Source organism: Chelon labrosus, assembly GCF_963514085.1.
Source record: "Chelon labrosus genome assembly, chromosome: 4".
In the NCBI taxonomy this organism is placed as follows: domain Eukaryota; kingdom Metazoa; phylum Chordata; class Actinopteri; order Mugiliformes; family Mugilidae; genus Chelon; species Chelon labrosus.
This window is the reverse complement of record NC_140340.1, coordinates 17,515,300-17,535,498: the sequence shown is the minus strand read 5'-3', so window position 1 is coordinate 17,535,498 and position 20,199 is coordinate 17,515,300. Positions and strand designations below refer to the sequence as shown.

Sequence of the window (20,199 nt, the reverse complement as noted above, 5' to 3'; positions counted from 1 at the left end):
GACTACACCATCACAGTAAACAATGTCCCATTATTCTTAAAGTGCACACTTTTACCTTTTATTTTAACTAAACTCTAAATGTCTCTCAGTGGTGATGCACTGTTAGCCTAGCTGCAGTATGAGCCTTAAACAAAATGGCCACAACTTAGCTTAGCACGTGTGGTCCTCATGAGAGCATTTAGTCAAAGAACCACATGGAGAGACTGGGTGCATTGCAAATTTTTAATATATATATATATATAAGTTATGTACAAACAGCCATCACAAGTACAGAGTATGTAACAGTTGTTTCTGTTCACAGTAAGTATAATAATGCTCGACTCAGACAGAATCAAGTAGAAATGCCAATCTGCCCCGTTAAAGGTACAGCCAGAGTTGATCAGATGATTGAACTTTTTACATGCATATGTAAAAAATGTCAAATGAATGTTATGTGGACAAACACATACATGCATATAATGTGCATAAACGGATCTCAAGTTTTTGAAGATATCACGACATAGGCCATAGGCGGCTCCAGGACCATCAAGGGCTGACAATCATGTAAGAAAGAGGACGCCGTCTATGGTTTGGTAAACCGTATGGTCCCAGGTCAACTGGAAGGTTTGTAATCAGTCAAATTTAAACAAGTACACAAGGTTATTGCTGAAAATGTAAGTTAAAAAATAATAATGACAAAAAAAGATCCCTTTGCAAATACAGTGTGTAAACTGGGCCCCATTTCAAATCTTGTTTCCAAGTTAAAGGCTCTGTAACATGACACAACAATGGAAAAGGACATACACAAATAAGTACTGCAAGCTACTGTCTTTGACAATTTAAAATAAAACTAGCATTCACATACAGAAGAAAAGTTATTATGGAAGAAAACACAAAAATAGGTCTGTCTTTTTGATGGAGTGAGTCCCTCCCTCACAGAGGGAAACCGAACATGACTGTTTGGGGACAAAGAAAAATTAACACTGCAACTCTGAGTCCCCAACCCAGTAAGGCTAACAGCTTCGAGTGCAAAGAACGGCCACAGCCTTCTGAATAAGTCACAAAAGTGTTTAAGTGCAACACAGCTGTCAGACACAGATGAAATCATAGGTCTTTACGTTGTGAAGTTGTTGTTTTTTTTTGTAAACTGATGGTGTATGTAGCTGCCACTTCTTCCATCAGGTCCTGTGCATAGCCAGCCAGAAAGCTGATGCGGCCTCACGCTGCCAGGAGGCTCAGAGGCGAGTTGTCCAGAATGTATTCACCAACACCAACAAAGTACATGACCTGCGCAATTCCAAAGAGAGGTGCAATGACCAGGGCCCGGCAGCCAGCGCCCTTCAGGAATGCAGAGGGCCCCTCCTTCTGCATTATTTTACTGTTGACAGAGACACAGGTTTATTTATACACACACCCACACCAAAGGGTTAAATGACAGAAGCTATGAATCACAAATGACTCACTATCTTACCTTACACAATCCATAACTCCATGGTAAGTCTCCTCACTAGCTCCTTTGTTCAGTGACTGCAGTCTGGTCTTGACCACTGAAAACAAAACGAACAGAATTAGCATCTCAGTGCAGCAATTAACACACGACAGGTCTCACAGAAGATACTGGTCAAACAACCCACCATCACAGGGGTTAACAGCCACCGCAGCAGTGGATCCTGCAGCACACCCAGAGAGGAACGCCCAGTAGAAGGGTGACGACTCCTCGGGGCTGGGTTTGCCCAGACGGTTCAGATTAGCAAACAACGGGAAGTAAACCATAGAAAAGGGAACGTCCCTGAAATAGAGAAAAACAAAAAGGCAGTTTCAGACCGATGTTCTGATATCAAATAACTGGTCTGACTGGTTTATATCTGCTTCCTGAGTCTTACCTCATCAGTGTCGCCCCCAGACCTCTGTAGAGACCCTGGATGCCCTGCGTATGGAGGAGTTCCTTCGCGATCTGTGTGGCTGACACAGCTTGTGGCGCGACCACCACTCTGCCAGAGTTGTAGGAGCGGCTGAGAACGGTGTTGGTGGCCACGAGCTTTGTGGGAGACATCATGACTGGCTTTGGCTTTTGCTGCTGGGCGGCTTCACAGAAAAAAAAAAATAAAAAATATATGTAAATAATCAAATTAACTGTCAAAATCCTACACTGGTGATTTAATATGTTCTCTGTATTCTTCTTACCGAGTCTGCCTGCGTCCTGTAGCTGAATCTTGAGCATTTCCATGGGGGTGGTGACAACAACCTGGCACATGCCTGCACCACAGCCTGCCAGCATCTCTTTGAACACTGTCAGCCCCTTTCTGTTAACAGATAAAACAGCATGAAGTAAAGGAACTGATGAAACGCTGCATATTTCAAATGAAATGACGTCACGTTGCGATTGTGCTTACCCATCCTTAGCAAGGTGATGGCGAAAGAAGTCATTAGCAGCCAGTTTGATGGCCTTTTCAGGGGTAACCAAGGTCAAATTTACAGCAGCACCTGAGGAAAAAAACGAACACAGTCAGCTCTGAAGTCACGATCTTGTTTTCATTCAGCACAAGTACAAACACATTCCCTGCCACTATTATTACAGCATCAGAATGTAATCAGTCAACTGTATAGCTAATCTACACACAACAAGACAAATGCTCAGTTTAAAGTAGCTTCAGTAATAATGGTGGAGGGGGATGGTGTGAAGAGAAAAGTAGTTTCAGAGAGGAGGTGAGAAAGAAGCAAAACACAAGACGGAACTCAACGAATATTGAGAAGATGCAAAGTCTATGAGGTACAATAAGTCAGTGTATGATAACAGGGCCCACTTTGTGTGGACGAAGCTCCAAGAAAAGAAATCTTTGTGTCTACTGAAAGGCTACAAGTCACTAAGTGGGTTAATGACAACAGACAAGAAAAATGAAGAGACGTTAGTGAAAGGAGAGACTGTAGCCATGGCTATGTACTGTGTGAGCAGACTTTGAGCAGACACATTAACTGATCTGTGGAAGTATTCACTATCAAAGGTGAACTTAAGCTCACAGATTCATTTACTCCCAAAAATCTGCAAGGACACATTCATAGTCTAGAAAATGACAAGCCAAGACAAGTGGACAGGACGGAGGAGGGACAGTCAGGGAGTTATTGACAAGGAGTCAAGTTACAGAACAAACAGATGGTAAAAAAAAAAAAACACAACTTGTGCCTAAAGTTTTAAATAGAGCAATATTGTAAGAACCATTTAATGATTTGCCTCCAGCGTGGCTGCGCCTTATCGGCTAGCCTTCAATATCCCAGGGGGACCCAAGTCTGTAATATGAAAAACACAGATGCAAACAAACAGCATTCCTCACACAGGCAGAGACCCAAACTAAAACGGTCTCCATTTTCTTTGTTGATTCAACTTTTTCTTTTTTTTTTTCAACATTAACTGATGGACAAATACAACAGTACATGTGTTCTCTATCGACTGCATGTGTACCATAACTTAACTCTTACAGTTAGTGTGAAAAGTTGCAAAAACACATTGCATGAGATCAGCTGTAATAATTTCTCCATAATTTCAATAACCACATTTAAGTAAATCAAACATCTCATGCACTAGAAAATGTGAATACTCAGTAAAGACTAAATGTACCCATTAGTAATCAATGTTCATCCTCATCACAGAAAGAGCTTACCCTCCCTACCACATTTAATCCTCCTGGATATCTAACCGTGTTAGCCTAACGCCTCTTAATATTCAGGTGTGCGTAAGTCTTACCTCTGTACATTCCGAAGTATCCTTCAGATCGAACTGTCTTCACAAGGCAGTCCAGCCTACAAAACAGGAAAGCCATCATTACACGACACTGACACGCAAGTTAAAACTTCTTACAGAACGCAAAAGAAAGAAAAAAAAAAATGGCAATGAATATGTATACGTGTTGCGCATATCAGAATTGACAATTTAGTTGGCTTTGATATGGGTTGGTCAATGAATAGGAGGGTAAATACAGATGTAAATTTCCGCTCAGTAAAGGCATGCCAAAGGACAGGGCAAAGATAAACAAACGTCATGGCCCATCAAGCCAGGAATGCCCCTAATTCTGCACATTAGTCACAGTGCGGCGCATGTGTCATTGTGGGATTACCAATTAGAGCAGTGATCAAACATGGACGCAAGCAGGTACGATGCCAAGAGACGGGGCAAACAGACAAGATCAACTATAAATACTCACATGCTCTTGTAAACTTGCTGGCCTGGTCTCTGATTTTGTAACCTGGTCTTTGCCAAATCAATGGGGAAGACGCATGTAACCCCAACGATGCCAGCAATACCACCATTAATGAGCTTGGCGGGGAGGCTGAAAGGAGACGGCAAAAAGGAATGGAAACATGTTAATATAAAAAAAAAAAACATGTAAAAACGTAGATAGTCTTCATTATCATGGACAGCCATACATATGTAACAATAACCACCAATTATTGTTGAGGAGTCCAACCAGCTCCTCACAAACCCTGATCTAGGTTTAGCGTTTTTTTGCTTTAAATTTAAATTGCAAATCAGCAGTAAGAGACAATTTCCAAAGACTTTACACCTTATTAGTTTCCATAGAGATAACGTGAAAATGTGAGACTCACCTGATCTGCTGCTGAGACATGGTGACTTTGAATAAGTGATAGAAGATTCAAAAATGAAGTGTTGTAGACTGAGAAGTGCTTCGGGCAAGTTAATGAATAGAGTCCTAGACAAAGAAAACAGGAGGCGTTACCAAGAGTGTATGGGCTGATTTTCTGAGCAGACAGACCTTTAGGTACACAGAGTATATATCCCGCCCTCTAGAGCGGCTTTGACTTATCTTTTTTAACGCACAGTCACGGGACAGTGGCGTGTCGCCACGGTGGATTGAAATTACTAGTACAACACGTGGGCGTGTTCTAGTTCACGTACCGGAAGGCCTCACAGGCCGGCTGTTACCGGCTTCCATTGAATCTTGATACCGATCTACAGCAGCTGCACTTCTAATGAAAGTTAACATGCAGGCGGTACATTAACGCACATTAACTTTCGCTGTGAACCGAGTTTCATCTGATAGAAATTAATCAAATAGATTAATCTATTCTTGTGCACGTATGCCCCTTTGTCCCTTCATTTAATTACAAATAAAAACCTCGTCCGCTAATATATCCGGTTCCATATGCTGTTGAATTTTTTTTAAAAATAACTTAAAATGACTAATTAAAAAACAGAAAAGAGCCATTTATGGTGCTGTGCTCAGTTTCATACACGGCTTTAACGGTTGGCTAGTTCAGCAGGCGGTGATCCCCATTCAAACAATACCGTCCCAAAAAAACGAAAAAGTTGGCGAGCACAAATAACTCGAGGACTTAAAACGTTTGCCACATATTTAAATGCACGAAATATATTGTACTTACCAAAAGATTGTCGCGTAATATCTCAGTTAAGATTGTTTCTAGCCGTAGACTGTCTACTTCCGTGCGTTTGGGCGGTTGAGCCTGTTAATATAGCCTCCGTCGAGCAGCGACTGGAAATTTCCATTCGGGTTTGAGAAAAAGGGGGGCGGGGCAATTTAGAGCCACACCCTGTTGGGATTACAGCCAATCACGATTTGGAGAAATACCGGAGGTTGATTGGTTAACCTTTCCCCTTCCCTTATTTAATTGGAAGTTACACCCATCAATCAAGCTTCTCCACCAATCACGCGGAAAGAATGCTGTTTAAGACTGCACGATGAAAGGAGCCATTGTTCGACGGGCAAATATTTTACGTTATTTGGTGAAGTGAAGTTAAAATAAATGAGTTCAAAAGCTTAAGGTTAAAGGTTACTATGTGTTTTATGATGCTGGTCCAGGGTTGGCAAATAGGTGAGGGTCCCGTTTCTCAAACGAGCAGGTTAAGATAATACCATTAATTAACCATTAAGATAAGCTTTCTGGCTCAGTGCTGGCTGCACTAGTGGGTATGACATCATTCTATTCTTTTCTATTCTATTCTATTCTATTCTATTCTGGTATATATGTTAGTCCATATGGTGTAAAGTAACCAAACCAAGTAACAATTTCTAACATAGAACTCCACCACAGCTAGCCTTAGTTGCAAGTTATTACACACAAACCATACTATCAGTTTTACAAAATATGTCAACATGTAAAATAAGAATTTCCCAAAAGTATCCCACATACTCTCAGCTTGCTTACTCTTTACCGAATACAACAATACAATTATAACACTTCCAAATATACAGTGAGGTTATGATAGCAGTTTTTTTTTCTTCTTCTTCTTCTTTCAGGTAAATTCAGTTATTTGACTCAAGTATTTGAACACTTCCTCCACTCAGGAAGTCAGACAGGACCAGTTTCACTTCTCTTAGCCACAGTAAAGGTTTTCACTGAAGTGCAAGAGTGCACTGCATGTGCACTAAAGTATGAGAGTGTGTAGCTGTGTGAATGTGAAGAAGAATTTCACAGAAAAGGTTTCATACTTGGTAAATATGAATTAGGTTTAAAAAAAAAAAAAAGAAGGTAAAATTTGTTTTTGTGAATGTTGTTGTGCACCATGAGGAGCAGCACCTCCAATGTTGTTGTATTGATACAATAGCAATAAAGATTCTATTCTATTCTAGTTTAAACCAGGAACAAAGCGACACCTACTGAATTACTCAGAGGGGGTTGAGTCAGATCATCTAGTACATTCTACCAGAGAGGTTTCAATTTCAGGCGCAGACAATACATTTCTTTCTCCGTGGGAAAGTCCAAGCTCAAATAAAAGTTAAAAAGGAGGAGATCAGATGGCTCATGTGAGATAGTACAGACACATTCAAAGACATTAAAAAGCTGTCTTTTACTGCTAACACACTATGAAGCTGAACCGTTGTGTAATAGTGGGTGGGGGCCATTATTTGGAAGTCAGGTATGAAGTTTTTGGCAGGCAGCATCTCTTTCTTACGTAATTATCTGTGTTCCATCATGTCAGAGGCAGAAGAGTCAAAATCTAAACATTATGGTATGAAGCTATATTTTGTCCATTAGAAAAACATTTAAAAAAGATTTTGGCATTCTTTTGTTTGTAATTTTATCGTCATTAAAGTAATGCCAAATTTTGGTGCAATGCATGCTTACAAATATTTTAATATTATGATTTCTATAACGTGCATACAATTCAGCTATCGTAGCAAACTCAAATAAACTGCAGCTGCAGATGACGTGACTGTTATTATGTTTCTTAGCATCTAGTCATAAAGTAGAGTTTTGGACAAAAGATACATTAAGATGCGACAGTGGCATAAGAAAAACTGTTACGTACATATACGTGAACCTCATGTTCAGGGTATCCACGAAGTCTTTAGGATACCAACAACCAACAGACAGACATGCCTCCAGCCATGCTGCCAGCACGGATGAGAAGTTTCTCACATTTCTTTCTGGTTAAACAAACACACCACAAACAAACCTGTATGGTATGTCTGAATGAAAGAGTGGTCGGTATGTGCCCTACATAGCTGGTTCCCTTGGAGAGCTGATGAAAGCAAATTCCATTTCATCCACTGCTTTACCCATAAGGGTATTATGATTTTCAGAAGACCACTGCACAATTTTAGCTGGGCAGTTCAAACTATTGTGCTGTATAAGGCTGATGATTTTACAGTCAAACTGTATGATATAGAATACAGCATAATTACTTTGTGGATAATGTAATACCCGACCCTATGGGCCATCTACCCAGAAATCCTTTTGGAATTAAATATTCCTCATGAAGGTTGCTTTGACAAAAACATTTCAGAACGTTTCGGTTAAAAGGAGAGAAGCATATATACAGTATACTATTTCAAATATCATGACAGTTGAGATATGAGCAAAGGATTACAAAGGATTACAAAGGACCACTTTATCAGCTGACTGTTTCCAAGGTTGAACAGTGTGAGTGTCTGAAGTCGTAAATACTCGAGGCAATAGAGTCTCAGAAAAGAAGTCAACCAGTGTCAGCATTTTGTAAACCTGTTTTCTGTCCATATTTTCCCTTCACACAGATAAGTGGGCCACATCCAGCTCCACTTTTGCCTCCAAAACACGCCTTGCCCCAAGGTTGCTTCAAGGTTCTATACATGTCAGCTTATGTAACTCAGAGCTTCATATAGTGATTAATGCAGACATAATGAAAGTCATCACTGCTATGAGGACCTTTAAATCTGGTGTTTCCCGACCATTAAGGTCACCAGCTTTCCTTTCTAGCTCATGTTTTGTTCTATTTTGATCAAAATGCTTCAAAATGTAAGAATAACAAATAAGAAAAAAATAGTTTTGTCATGAAGACAGATGATGCAGAAACTGTCACTAAAACAGAAGTCTGTTGCAACGTATTCTCTGTAGAGACTGAACGTGATATAATGTGACGACAGAGTGATGTGACCCACATGACGAACTTATCATAAGATTCTCCCACTCTGAACTGTGGAGCTATTAATAAGCTCCAGCTGTCTTCCAAAATTCCCTTTGTGACTAGAGAACTGCACAGATATGTGCTTGGGATGAAGCAGAGTCACAGTTAAAAAAAACCCAGGCATATAGTTGGTGAGTCTTCTGCATTCACTCTGCCTCATCTTTACAGTTTAACATCGACACAGCTAATCCATTTAATAAGAAGAGTCGTGTCAACAGTCACATGCTTTCCAGTAGGACTGGCGAGACAAATATAGTATCACGAGGCAACACTGTTGCTCATGGCCTTGTGTTCGTTATGGAATAAACACTACACTCCTGCACAGGATGTGATTATGTTAAGCACGGATTAGTCAGTGAGCTTTTATAGACCTCAGCTTTAATTGAGTAGCATTCCTTACAGAGTATCCTTTAACATAATAAAGTCTGGCAGTGTACAAAAGGACAAATAATGATGCAGTCAAAAATACACACTGGGATCAACCACCATTGTAAATTGAGAGGCAGAGCTGCGGCACATGTTGGGCAACAAAGGGCCAGTGAAAGAAGCTGGTACAAAAGGTAACAGTACAGACAGTGCGCATATCACTGTGTCCACCACAAGCCAAACAAGACATTATCAGAACAAGAACGTGACGATCAAAAAGGTATCACATAGTTGCTCTGGCCAGGGTACGGGTAGATACGTCTAACTGGTTTGGTACACTTGGCTCCGTCCGTGCTGGCTCTGTGTGCGCACTCATCACTGTCAGTCCTGCAGGCACCACAGTGGCAGCCAAGGGCCACTGGGTAGGTGAAAACAGGATTGGAGTCAACTGGACAGCCAGGCAGGATGGCGGTGCGGTATTCCACCTTATCATAGGTACAGCTTCTCTGGATAAGGAAGCGTGTGCCAAGAATGTTCCTCATGTTGCTGTCCTGGTTGTCAAACACAAACAGAGGCGCAACTTCCTTACTCAGTGTCAAACAAAATTACTTGTGTTAAGCCAAATACACAACAAACTGTAAATGACATAGTTCTAAAGGACAAGTGGGGAACTTTATTTTGGTAAAAAGAATGAATCATCTGCGTACTAACTAGAATTTGAACAGTAATTCTAGAGAATGTCAACTTTATTTTGAAAAGACCACCAAAAAGTTTGCATTGAATGTTATCTTAAATTTTGTTTATGATATTTTTATTTAAGAGAATGGTTAATAAAAGGTTGGACACGGTAAAATATTACACGATTTGTTTTCCGTTGGTACAGTTTTCCTTGTTTTCCTTTTTCCAACTGAAGAAATCAACAACAACCTTTTCTCTCATTACACGGGACATACATACCCTTGAGTAGCAAAATCCCATGCAGATAGTAGTGTTGACAGCCACACAGAAGTCACACTCTGGCTTCTCCACATACAGGGTGAAGTCAGTGGGTAAACACATGGGAACAGCTGGGCTAAACAGCAGAAAAAGGAGCCAGCTGGAGAATGCTGCAGTCTCCATGATAAGCAATGTTTTCTGTCCAATCAATCGTGGCCCTGCATGGGAAGGAAATATAAAGACAGAAATGAATAACAACATAAAAAAAAAAGAGAGAATTAAATGTTTGTTTTTTAAAAAATAAAAATTGATTTGTTTTCTCCTTCTGCATGAGTGAGTTACCTGTTTGAGAGATGCAAGCACTTGTAGACCCGACGATGCTCTGAGCCCGACTATCCACGGCGAGTGGTATTTATTCGAACGTTAAATAATCCTCCTTCATCCAAGCAAACCGTTATCTGCTATCTATGACGAAAATTTACTTTTGGTCCATTATGTGGATGACATGAATAATGGGCTCATGTAGTAACCATCTAATTCTGTCTAAAGTGGTCTAAACCAGCGTCCACTAGATGTCACAAAACACACAACAGCCTCATTTCTGCTTAGCAAGGAGCTGATCGTTTTTAACCAGAGTTTTACTTTCCCTTCCAAAACCTGTCTCTCATTTAAATAAAAATCAAGTGAAGGTTATTTTAATTAAAATTTCATGTGCTGTTTCAGTGCACTATGGGTTAACAGCACAAATCAGTAAGCCACTTGAGCAAGAAAAACAAACTGGCAGATTGTGAGAACATTTAGAGCAGGTTTATCTAATCTGCTCTGTGGCAGTTAAAATAATAATAATAACAATAACCTGCAGTGGGCATAAGCTAAGCAACGTCCTACAGTAAACAATGAACTCTTTTTGTTTAATGATTGTCGGGAATAGTCAAAGTCTCTCAAACAAGTGGTGATGATCAATATTTTTCTTTCAGTGGAAGAGCAGAGAGACATGTGCCGTGTCATAAACTGAGCTATTAACAGGTACTAAGGAGTAGACACCACTCGGCCCCATTTCCTCTTGACAAACATGAGTCCTTATCTAACAGATATCTTTTACAATGTGCATGATTAACTGACTGGCAGATGTTGTCAGTCTTCAGTTTATCAGTGACTGAGTTTGACGTTCACAAAAATATGACCATATAACGAACATTTAAGCTCTATAATGACAGTTCAGTGTCCGTTTCGGCTGCGCATTCGTCCTCCGCGGCTCTTATTTACATTTGCAAACATTAACAGTATGAGTCATTTTACATTAACTTTTTGAGAATTTACAGTGACTGATTGCCTCAACAAGAGTGACTTGAATGAATCAACCATAAAATCTCTCATCTTTAGATAGCACTTTCTGTTGTGCCGACAAAAAGCTCCAGAATAAAAGCTTACACCTACTTTTCTTAATCATGTGCAGCACATTAATCTTATAGCTGCATTTTTCCCCCTGACACCTTGGAGTTTTGGGGAGATAACCAAATGTTAAGTAATGCAATGGTAATCACATCTGACTGTGCGGCGAACAAAACATGACGTGACAGCAGGAGAAGTGACCAAAGATTTAACCTGTCCTCCTCTTAAAATTCCTGACATAACTAGTCAGTACTGAGTAACCTGGATTTGTATATAAACCCCTCCTGAATGTTTTAAGATGTCACTTCATTAAAGTGAGGAAAAGAGACATCTTTAAGACAGACAATCTCAGACCATAATCTGAGACATAGAACAGGATCATCTTTTACAGTCACTGAAATTATAGCAGTTGTTGGTACCTTGTGACCTTGATGGATTATTAACTAAAGTGAACTAATCTTTATAGTCAGCCGAAAGAATTACAGCAGACAAGACTACTGCCGAGAGTGTTGTCAGTAGCAGACTTGTCTGATAGTTGAAGCAGCAAAGCTGGAAGCAGCAGAGGACTAAAACTTGGATGAGAAATCTTTGGAAATAGGTATCTGCTCTTTGTTGAAAGCTTGAGAAGAGACTTTAAATGATAGCTGCTGCTGTTAGTGTGTGATTTTGCTCTTAGTAATCAGGACATCAAAAAACTTATTTAGTATTGCTGAACTGGACCGACCATGACTGGTACAGGAGGACCAGTGGCCACCTTCTCTGTGTGGGATTATGTGGTGTTCGCGGCAATAATTTTGGCGGCAGCTGGCATGGGTCTCTTCCAGGCCATCCGAGGTCGAAAGGAGACCAGCAGTGCAGAGTTCTTGTTGGGTGGACGGCAAATGACAGCCATACCGGTTGCCATGTCACTCACTGCCAGCTTCATGTCTGGCATCACAGTCATTGGGACCCCTGCTGAGGCTTACCGGTTCGGAGCTGCGTACTGGCTCTTTGCTTTCTCCTATGCCATCATGTCTGTGATCACAGCTGAGATCTTTGTCCCGGTTTTCTATCGACTGGGGATTACCAGTGCCTACGAGGTATGGAGATGCAACAGTTAATAAAAGTAGTTCATAATAATGCTGGTACAAATGGAGTGGAAAGGTGCAACAAGTGAAGAACTTAACATGCAAAGATCAATAAAGCAAACAAAGCAAATCTGTTTTATAGGAAGTCTACAAAAATCCCACTTAAAGTTAATGTAGCTAATGATTCATCCACTACACTTGGCACAAACAACTGCTAAAAAAGTGTTTTCCTCAAAAAGGTGCAAGAAAGTGGTAGAAAACGAGAAACATAAAACAAATAAACTAATACCTTTAACATTTAAAATGGATGCTTATACGATGCGGACCAAATTATTAGTTTAACGATGTTTTATTGTATACGTTTCCTTTTCATTTCTAGTACCTGGAGATGCGCTTCAGCCGACCAGTTCGGATAATTGGGACCTCAATGTACATCGCTCAGACGGTAAACAAAACATGTTTTTGTAACTAAAATAAATAAATAAAAGAGAGGAATGTTTTTTGGAACAATCACAATCAGTGATGACAATGGAAAATGTAACATGATAAACCGACATCTACCCTTTTTCCTCTTTGACTTTATGTACAACTGGTTCTTGACAGCAGATTGAAAAGAACTGTTAATATGAATCACATGCTTGTTATGCTTCCGTTTAATCAACTAATGGTCTCTTCTCAGGCGCTGTACACAGGTTTAGTCGTCTATGCTCCAGCTCTTGCACTAAATCAAAGTAAGTCAAAGCACACAAAACAATTTGTTGCGAGTTTATATGGTTAATTATTCTCGCTTCTGTGTTTCTGGTGGTTGAAACGAAAATGAGGAGGTGAACTGTTTCTTGTTTAAATAAAGGCAAAACCACATATCTAGTGTCAATGTACAAAACATCTGTATAGTCAATAATAATGGAGATTTGATTTTATTTCTCAGTCACTGGGCTTGATCTGTGGGGTGTGCTAGTGGCTACAGGAGCAGTGTGCATTGTCTACTGCACTTTGGTTGGTATTGTTTTATTTAAAAAAATAAAATAAAAAATGATGTGTTATACTTGTGTGTTATACACAGACTGACTCCTGGAGTCAGTGTATTTAAAAAAAAAATAAAAAATGTGGTTCATCAGGGTTTTTATGACCAAGTGAATATTTTAGTATTACCATCCACATATTTTAGTTTGAGGAAATAAAAAGATAGGATTCGCTTTTTAAAGTAAAATTATTCATTGTATATATTTTAACTCAGCGTAACTCTCACCAAGTGCTTAACTCAACAGTTAAGTCGACTCTAACATGGTCTTTGTTTCAGGGTGGTCTGAAAGCAGTGATCTGGACAGACGTGCTGCAGATGATGATCATGCTGAGTGGTTTTGTGGCTGTTATAGCCAGAGGAGCTGTAGTGCAGGGAGGCCTGACAAAGATTTGGGAAGATGCTGACGAAGGAGGGCGACTAAAAGCGTTTGAGTAAGTACATAAACAGACTTGTATCAAATAGTGTTAGAGCTTCTTGTCAGCCAGTTGGGTACGGCTTGTTGTTGTTTATGGTTACAGAAAAAAACAGTCAGACCAGCTTGCTATAACTGTTTCTTGTGAATCTTAACTGCTGTAGTATCCAAGGAAAAGAACTTCTTGGAAATATGTATTTCCATAAATAGAAAAGCCTAATTATTGCCTATAAAATATCCTAACGTATTATCAGACATTTGTACTGGTGATGTTCTCTAATGTTCTCTCAAGCATTGTCTACTGCACTCTGTATTCTTTCACATATTAAAATTTTTACCACAGCTTTGACCCAGATCCTTTGAAGCGCCATACTTTCTGGGGCATAGTAATTGGTGGAAGCATTATGTGGGCGTCTGTGTACGCGATCAACCAGTCCCAGGTGCAACGCTACATCTCCTGCAAGACCTTGGGACATGCCAAGATGTGAGCATTCCTGAAGCGAAACCGTACATTGCGTGCTGCAAGGTTTCATGTGCTGACAAGTCTTCTTTCATCTCTCAGGTCTTTGTATTTGAACATGGTTGGCTTGTGTGTAACTGTGACCCTGGCTATGCTTACTGGCTTCACCATGTACTCCATTTACAAAGACTGTGACCCACTTTTAAATAAAGATGTACAAACCCCTGACCAGGTAACTACAACTGCAATTTTCTCTTTAGTCATTACCATTTACTTTGTTATATAACAGATCCTTATGTACAAAGGGTTTACATTTGTCAACTAGATGCTGCCCTACCTTGTGATGGATATTCTGGCAATCTACCCTGGAATCCCTGGCCTGTTTGTGGCTGCAGCATATAGTGGTACCCTAAGGTGAGATCTTAGGAAAAAGGAAAAAAAACACATTATTTTATGGACAAGAATCAAGCATTTAGGAAATGTTCAAGCACATAATGAACAATTAACTGACAATACCTGGGCTTATTTGCTGCCTGTTATACTGCCAGTGTCTACTGAAAAACAAGTTATTTTTGCATGAATGCAAAAATACAGCATCTGCATATTACTATCTAATCTTCTCTGCAGTCTCATCATGCCTTCCTGTTCCGTTCAATGTCTAGAAGCTTACTGTTTCATGTTTTTCAGCACGGTGTCTTCCAGCATTAATGCTCTCGTTGCTGTCACGGGGGAAGACTTCATCCTTCCAGTGTGGAAAAACCTCACGGACAAGCAAATATACTGGATGAATATGGGCCTGAGTAAGTTGTGTAAAAAAATACTTTAAAAGTAGTCCAAGAATCAGGAGAATGCTGATTGTACAGACCTAAACTGTTCTGTACAATTATTTCTTTTAACACCTTTCCATATCTCTTTAATATGAGACATTATTGGAAATTTAGAATGAAGAACGGAAGAAGCTACCTGGATGAGTGGCTAAATATCTTAATGAAAACGCAACAAGCCCAGTAGTCAGGCTGAATATCTTCATAGACATTTGTTAAAAATCTGAGGGAAAGCCCGTAAACATAATTCATTCACTCATTCTGATTGATGATTCCATGTGCTGTAATGGATGGATAATTGCTTGCCTGACAACTGTACATAAAATCTTGTTTTCCTTTCCCTGTGTTGCAACAAAATGCAACCATTCAAACGTATCTGTCAACAGTTTCCACAATTAGATTTCTCAGGAAGGATAGGTTCGTGCTAGAATAATCTGAACTGTGCCAAGAGGTAGATTTACTGAGAAATACCTGCACAGGAAGGAACGTGCTGATTCGTTGAACTTCTGGGAGGAAAGGCATGGATCGACTTACTAGTTTTTCTGTAAAAGGAATTCTGCAGCAAGAAAAATTCACCATTTTCTTAGTAATATAAACGTTCTTTAGCATGGATCTAAATGCTGATTGCACACCATATCAGTTTGAGCTGTCATTTATGGTAGGGAAAGAAACTCAGTCTTCAGACTTCATATTTCAAGTCAAATCTAGGACTCTTTAATTTCATTTCATAGACTGTGTTTCATTCAACTAAGAAGCACTATTTTTCAATGAAAAACTGGACCTCTGTTACAACTCTCACTAAATGTTGATGAGAAAGAAGAGTCTTTGGATACGCAAAGTTACTTTTACTGATGCTGATATGACCAACTCTCAGGTGTATTCTTTGGAGGGGTGTGTATTGGGATGGCTGGAGTTGCTTCGCTGATGGGAAGCGTACTGCAGGTAAACTTGAACACCACGCACAAACATACTGTCGTCATCCATTGCTATACAGCACCACCACAAGCTGAATGTTATGAACTACAAGCCTCCTGACAGTTTTTCTATTTTCAGGCAGCTCTGTCCATATTTGGCATGATCGGCGGGCCTCTTCTCGGTCTCTATCTATTAGGCATGCTTTTCCGCACATCAAATTCAATAGTGAGTGTTTCATACTACTGGAGCATTCAGCAGAACAGATATCACAACTGCAGTCAGTGAAAATACAAAACTAACTCAATGAGAAAGTAGCTCACTGCAGTCATACTTACTCTACAGGGAGGACTCCTGGGAATGTTCGTTGGTCTAGTGTTGACTCTGTGGGTGGGGATTGGAAGCCAGCTTTACCCACCAACAAGTGAAAATACAAATCCTCTCCCAGTCAGCACTGCAGGATGCAACAACAGTATGGGCCTAAACTACACAACAACAATGCCCTGGACCACTCCAGTGACAACTCCACAAACTGAGTGAGTCATTTCACATCTACGGTCCATCTACTGTTACTCAACCAAACGAGAGCAGTCACAGTAAATTAGTATTTTGTACAAAAAGACTGGCTAATTTACCTCAGATACTACAAATATCCCTGACAACAGCATGTTGTTTTCTGGAATATAGTTTAAAATGTATTTCATAATAAACTCATTATAACTGAGCAAAGAATACATAGAGACACTATCCAGAGACAAATTATGAATTAAATATTAACTAATTAAATATATTATTGAACTATATATATTAATATTCATTAAAACTGTAGTTCCAGCATTTTAAATAACCAGCTGATCAACAAATTAATGTATAGTGTAGATCGCTGTGGGTTGTTTTATCATCAGATGGAAGTTGTGTAGAGTATCAGCAGAATGATTTAAAAATAGATTTCCTTCCCCTTCCAGTGTCAGGCCACCTCTAGCAGACACCTGGTACTCTCTGTCCTACGTCTACTTTTCTCTGTTGGGCTCACTGACCACAATAGTGTGTGGCCTGCTAGTGAGCATGATCACAGGTGAGATATCACTTGCCAACCTCTACTACTGCAGATACACAATCAAAGTTTTACTTTGAAAATCAACTGTAAAACAAATAAGGAATTGTGTGCCATTGTCTGTTATAGGTGGATGCAAGCAAGAGAAGATGAACCCTGATCTGTTTGTGAGGATGAGTGATTTGGCCTGCTTCAACTTTTGCAGTAAATCAGAGGTGAGATCACGCCCTTAAACCTTCGATAGATAACTGGTATCAAATGAGGCGTATACTTAAACATTTGCCAAATCTGTTCTTCATTTGTTACAGACACCAGACATCACAAAGAACGAAGAAAAAGACATTCACATCGGAGTTGACAACTACGCGTTCTCAGACCTCGATGTCATAAGCAAAGATGGTGAAAGAGCCACGAAGCTGTAATGCTACTGCATCGATATAATACTTCGACAGTTTTAAAGCTAGTAGTAAGGCTCAGACTCTGCATATTTATGTTGCTAACTTAAGCATGTCGACAACAGAAGAAATTAAGGAAAATATTATGTAACAATTTGTGGTAGAATAAAATAAGTTAGCCGTTAATGTAGAACAAGGTTTTTAAAACAACACAAGGTCATCACTTATTGTGCTCCACACCTTCCTGTTTATTGGGGATGTGGCAACATTGTTCAACTTTTATTGCTCTTCGTTCAGTTGTTGCTGATGAACATTGTCCTTCACTTCCTCTTGGCGCAGATAATATTGTTTATTTGTTTATTATGTAGTTGTTTTTATATGGAAATTGTGCACTCCTTTTGAAATTGCCTGTACACATGCTAACTGCCAATAAAAAAGAATTGTACAAAGTTCAACTTTAATAGAAGGACTGTAAACACATACACAAGCACATAAACTCAGCACACAGCCCACAGCGAGTTGTTTGACCTTTAACAGTAAAAGTGAAGTTAAAAAGAAATGCATTTATGTGTTAGTAATTCATTTGGCAACAACATCTCTTCTAGTAAGGGTTGTAAAATGTATTTGAACTAAGAGGAAGAGATTTAGCTTGAGCTTTGGACTAGTTTATAACCTTGTCCTTTGTCTCCTTGGGAACATACAATAGAGGAAGTTTACAAAGCACTGCCCTGCCCACTTTTATCTGCCACTATGCCAGCAAATCAGACGGCTAGCTGTTCACAAGTTGTAGGAAGTACAGAGCCAACTGTGGCATGGAGACTGATTCACGACCGCGGAGGTGAACTAAGCTACTGTTTTCATTTAAACATTACAGAACAAGGTGAGCTAAATTTTTAAAATTTGTCTACAGCACTAGTTCTGTAAAAGGCATTGATCTGCTTAGCAAGGTTCAGACTTAGTCAAGCTTTCATATGAGAGGGAGAACAGATGAGTTTCTTTCAAAGTAACAACAAAAGATCGGAGAGTTGGTAGCATTTATGCGCTTCCTTAGTGTGTACACAGTCATTTAGTTTAGTGAAAATGTGCTGAACATGAGGTCCCTCCAAAGGCAACATGATTAAATATTATTTCTACAGCATAACACTGAGATAAAAATAATCTGCCCCATTAAACCTCGTGCAGACCTAGCCCTCCTGAGTGTGATGATATCATGTACTGTTGTTCAATGTATGGTTGTGTTTGCTCACGGTGCGTTTGTTATGGTCTTTTTGTTTGTATGTATATGTTGCTCATGTCTGCATTATATGCACTGTTTTGTGTTTTTCCGTGACAGACTGTGGAAACAAATTTCCTTATGGGACAATAAAGGCTATCTATCGATCTATCTATCTATCTATCTATCTATCTATCTATCTATCTATCTATCTATCTATCTATAAATGAAAACTGGACAACTTTATTGATACAATCTAGTGATACTCAGTCCATGTTTTGTTTTCCTGTTCAGGACTTAAGAGTCATGGATACAAAGTCTGCTGGCTTGGCTTGTTGCCTTCTTGCACTTACTTTTGCTGTGGGACAAACAGAAAACAGGAATGTGACCATCACACCTCCATCAGCAACTTCTGACTTAAACCTGACACTTCCAACTACTATGTCAACATCGTTTAACTCTACTGTAACTGTTATCGCTAACATGACTGAGAACACAACACAATAAACCAGCGCAAAGACGGATGATGGAATACTCTCCAACGCCACAGATGTCCCAACTGGGAGCACAAGTCACCCGGCGACTTCTCTGTCAACAACCGACTTGACTACTCACACAAATAGTACATCACTGACAAACCTCACAACACCTAGCACTCAAACTCCAACATTTACTAGTCAGACAACGCAAACAGTCAACTCCACAACAGGCAACATAAGTACAACTGAGAGTCCAGTCACTACAACTGAAAATTCATCTCACCCTGCCAATACAACCTTAGATGCAGAGAATACAACTACACCAGGTAAGCACCAGTGTTTTATCCATAATTTCACTGCCCGTTGTGTGTTTTTATTTAACACTTCAAAGGACTGAACTCCTTCCTTTTTGCTGTGATGCTAGGTTTGGGCCTTAACATTTCTGAAAGGAACATGACCATTGTCTTCAGTGCTATGCTTGGACTGTTTGCCGTGGCAACAGTTATGTTTATGTATCACAAATGCAAACCAAAAATCCAATTCTTGCATCTGCCTCTTAACAACGCAGACGACACCGGTAAGGAGTTCTCCTTTATCACACAATCAATGCAAACTACTTCATTTATTATTGGCAGTTAAAAATACCAATTTAATTTCCAGGAGATGCATCTGTCGCAGATGATGACATTCTTGTAATTTCTGGAGGACTTTATGATGGCCATCCAATCTACGATAATGTACCTACAGTTTCTGAAGACCAGTCACAATTTCGCCTCGAGTTCCTTCATTAAAGAGTTCCTACAATTTCAAATGTCTTCACAATTTTCACTAAGTATAACTGAAAGCCTGAACTATTACCCATGTGAAAGTTTAAAATGGAAAATGATAATGGACAGAAAATTCAAACAAGGGCAATACTGAACGATCTGAACATTGCTTTTACTTGTAGAACTGTTAACACTTGGATACATTAATGTATTTAATTAGTAATGTACAAGCACACCTTTCCAACATCAACAAAATGAACTTGTGCAGAATTAACTTTCATCTGAACACCAGTAGAAGTTATTCCATACAACAGCACTGCAACAAACAGAATCTCATGCAGAATACATGAAGCTTAAAATCTAACCAAAAACCTGAAAAGAAACTTGCTAAAAACTTGCAATACGAACACTGAAATCCTTAAGTTGTTAACAAATGGTGGCTCTTCCTAACAGCAATAATAGCTATGCATGTTAAGAAAAAAATTAATGAATACATTTTTTTA

At 39.5% G+C, this 20,199-nt stretch overlaps 3 protein-coding genes across 3 annotated transcripts; 1 reads left to right on the top strand and 2 right to left on the bottom strand.

Moving 5' to 3' along the window:
* Nucleotides 1–7: 7 nt before the first annotated feature.
* On the bottom strand, nucleotides 8–5,540 carry slc25a55a (solute carrier family 25 member 55a). The gene is made up of 10 exons (XM_084542740.1): nucleotides 5,374–5,540; nucleotides 4,579–4,682; nucleotides 4,176–4,301; nucleotides 3,719–3,774; nucleotides 2,373–2,463; nucleotides 2,164–2,282; nucleotides 1,863–2,064; nucleotides 1,614–1,768; nucleotides 1,451–1,526; nucleotides 8–1,357 (listed from the first exon to the last, which is right to left on the bottom strand). The coding sequence occupies exons 2-10, from the start codon at nucleotides 4,596–4,598 to the stop codon at nucleotides 1,198–1,200; spliced, it is 1,005 nt and encodes a 334-aa protein (XP_084398866.1). The 5' UTR covers nucleotides 4,599–4,682; nucleotides 5,374–5,540; the 3' UTR covers nucleotides 8–1,197.
* A 2,877-nt stretch (nucleotides 5,541–8,417) lies between these two features.
* Nucleotides 8,418–9,880, bottom strand: tshba (thyroid stimulating hormone subunit beta a; the record flags this gene model as incomplete). Its single annotated transcript, XM_084543978.1, has 2 exons — nucleotides 8,418–9,312; nucleotides 9,719–9,880. The coding sequence occupies 2 exons, from the start codon at nucleotides 9,878–9,880 to the stop codon at nucleotides 9,034–9,036; spliced, it is 441 nt and encodes a 146-aa protein (XP_084400104.1). The 3' UTR covers nucleotides 8,418–9,033.
* A 1,934-nt stretch (nucleotides 9,881–11,814) lies between these two features.
* Nucleotides 11,815–20,085, top strand: slc5a8l (solute carrier family 5 member 8, like; the record flags this gene model as incomplete). Its single annotated transcript, XM_084542609.1, has 15 exons — nucleotides 11,815–12,168; nucleotides 12,536–12,601; nucleotides 12,836–12,887; nucleotides 13,085–13,152; nucleotides 13,457–13,611; nucleotides 13,936–14,076; nucleotides 14,155–14,284; nucleotides 14,378–14,466; nucleotides 14,740–14,852; nucleotides 15,751–15,818; nucleotides 15,930–16,016; nucleotides 16,134–16,324; nucleotides 16,754–16,863; nucleotides 16,972–17,057; nucleotides 17,151–20,085. 15 exons carry the CDS (start codon nucleotides 11,815–11,817, stop codon nucleotides 17,262–17,264), a joined length of 1,824 nt encoding a protein of 607 aa, XP_084398735.1. The 3' UTR covers nucleotides 17,265–20,085.
* Between the last annotated feature and the right edge of the window lie 114 nt (nucleotides 20,086–20,199).

What these genes read in the sequence shown, in the direction of transcription:
- slc25a55a (XM_084542740.1), bottom strand. Translation starts at nt 4,598, where the DNA reads ATGTCTCAGCAGCAGATCAG. An exon ending in CTGGGGGCGACACTGATGAG is followed by an intron (nt 1,769 to 1,862) that starts GTAAGACTCAGG and finishes TCTCTATTTCAG; the next exon opens with GGACGTTCCCTTTTCTATGG. An exon ending in GGCTGTTAACCCCTGTGATG is followed by an intron (nt 1,527 to 1,613) that starts GTGGGTTGTTTG and finishes TTTTGTTTTCAG; the next exon opens with TGGTCAAGACCAGACTGCAG.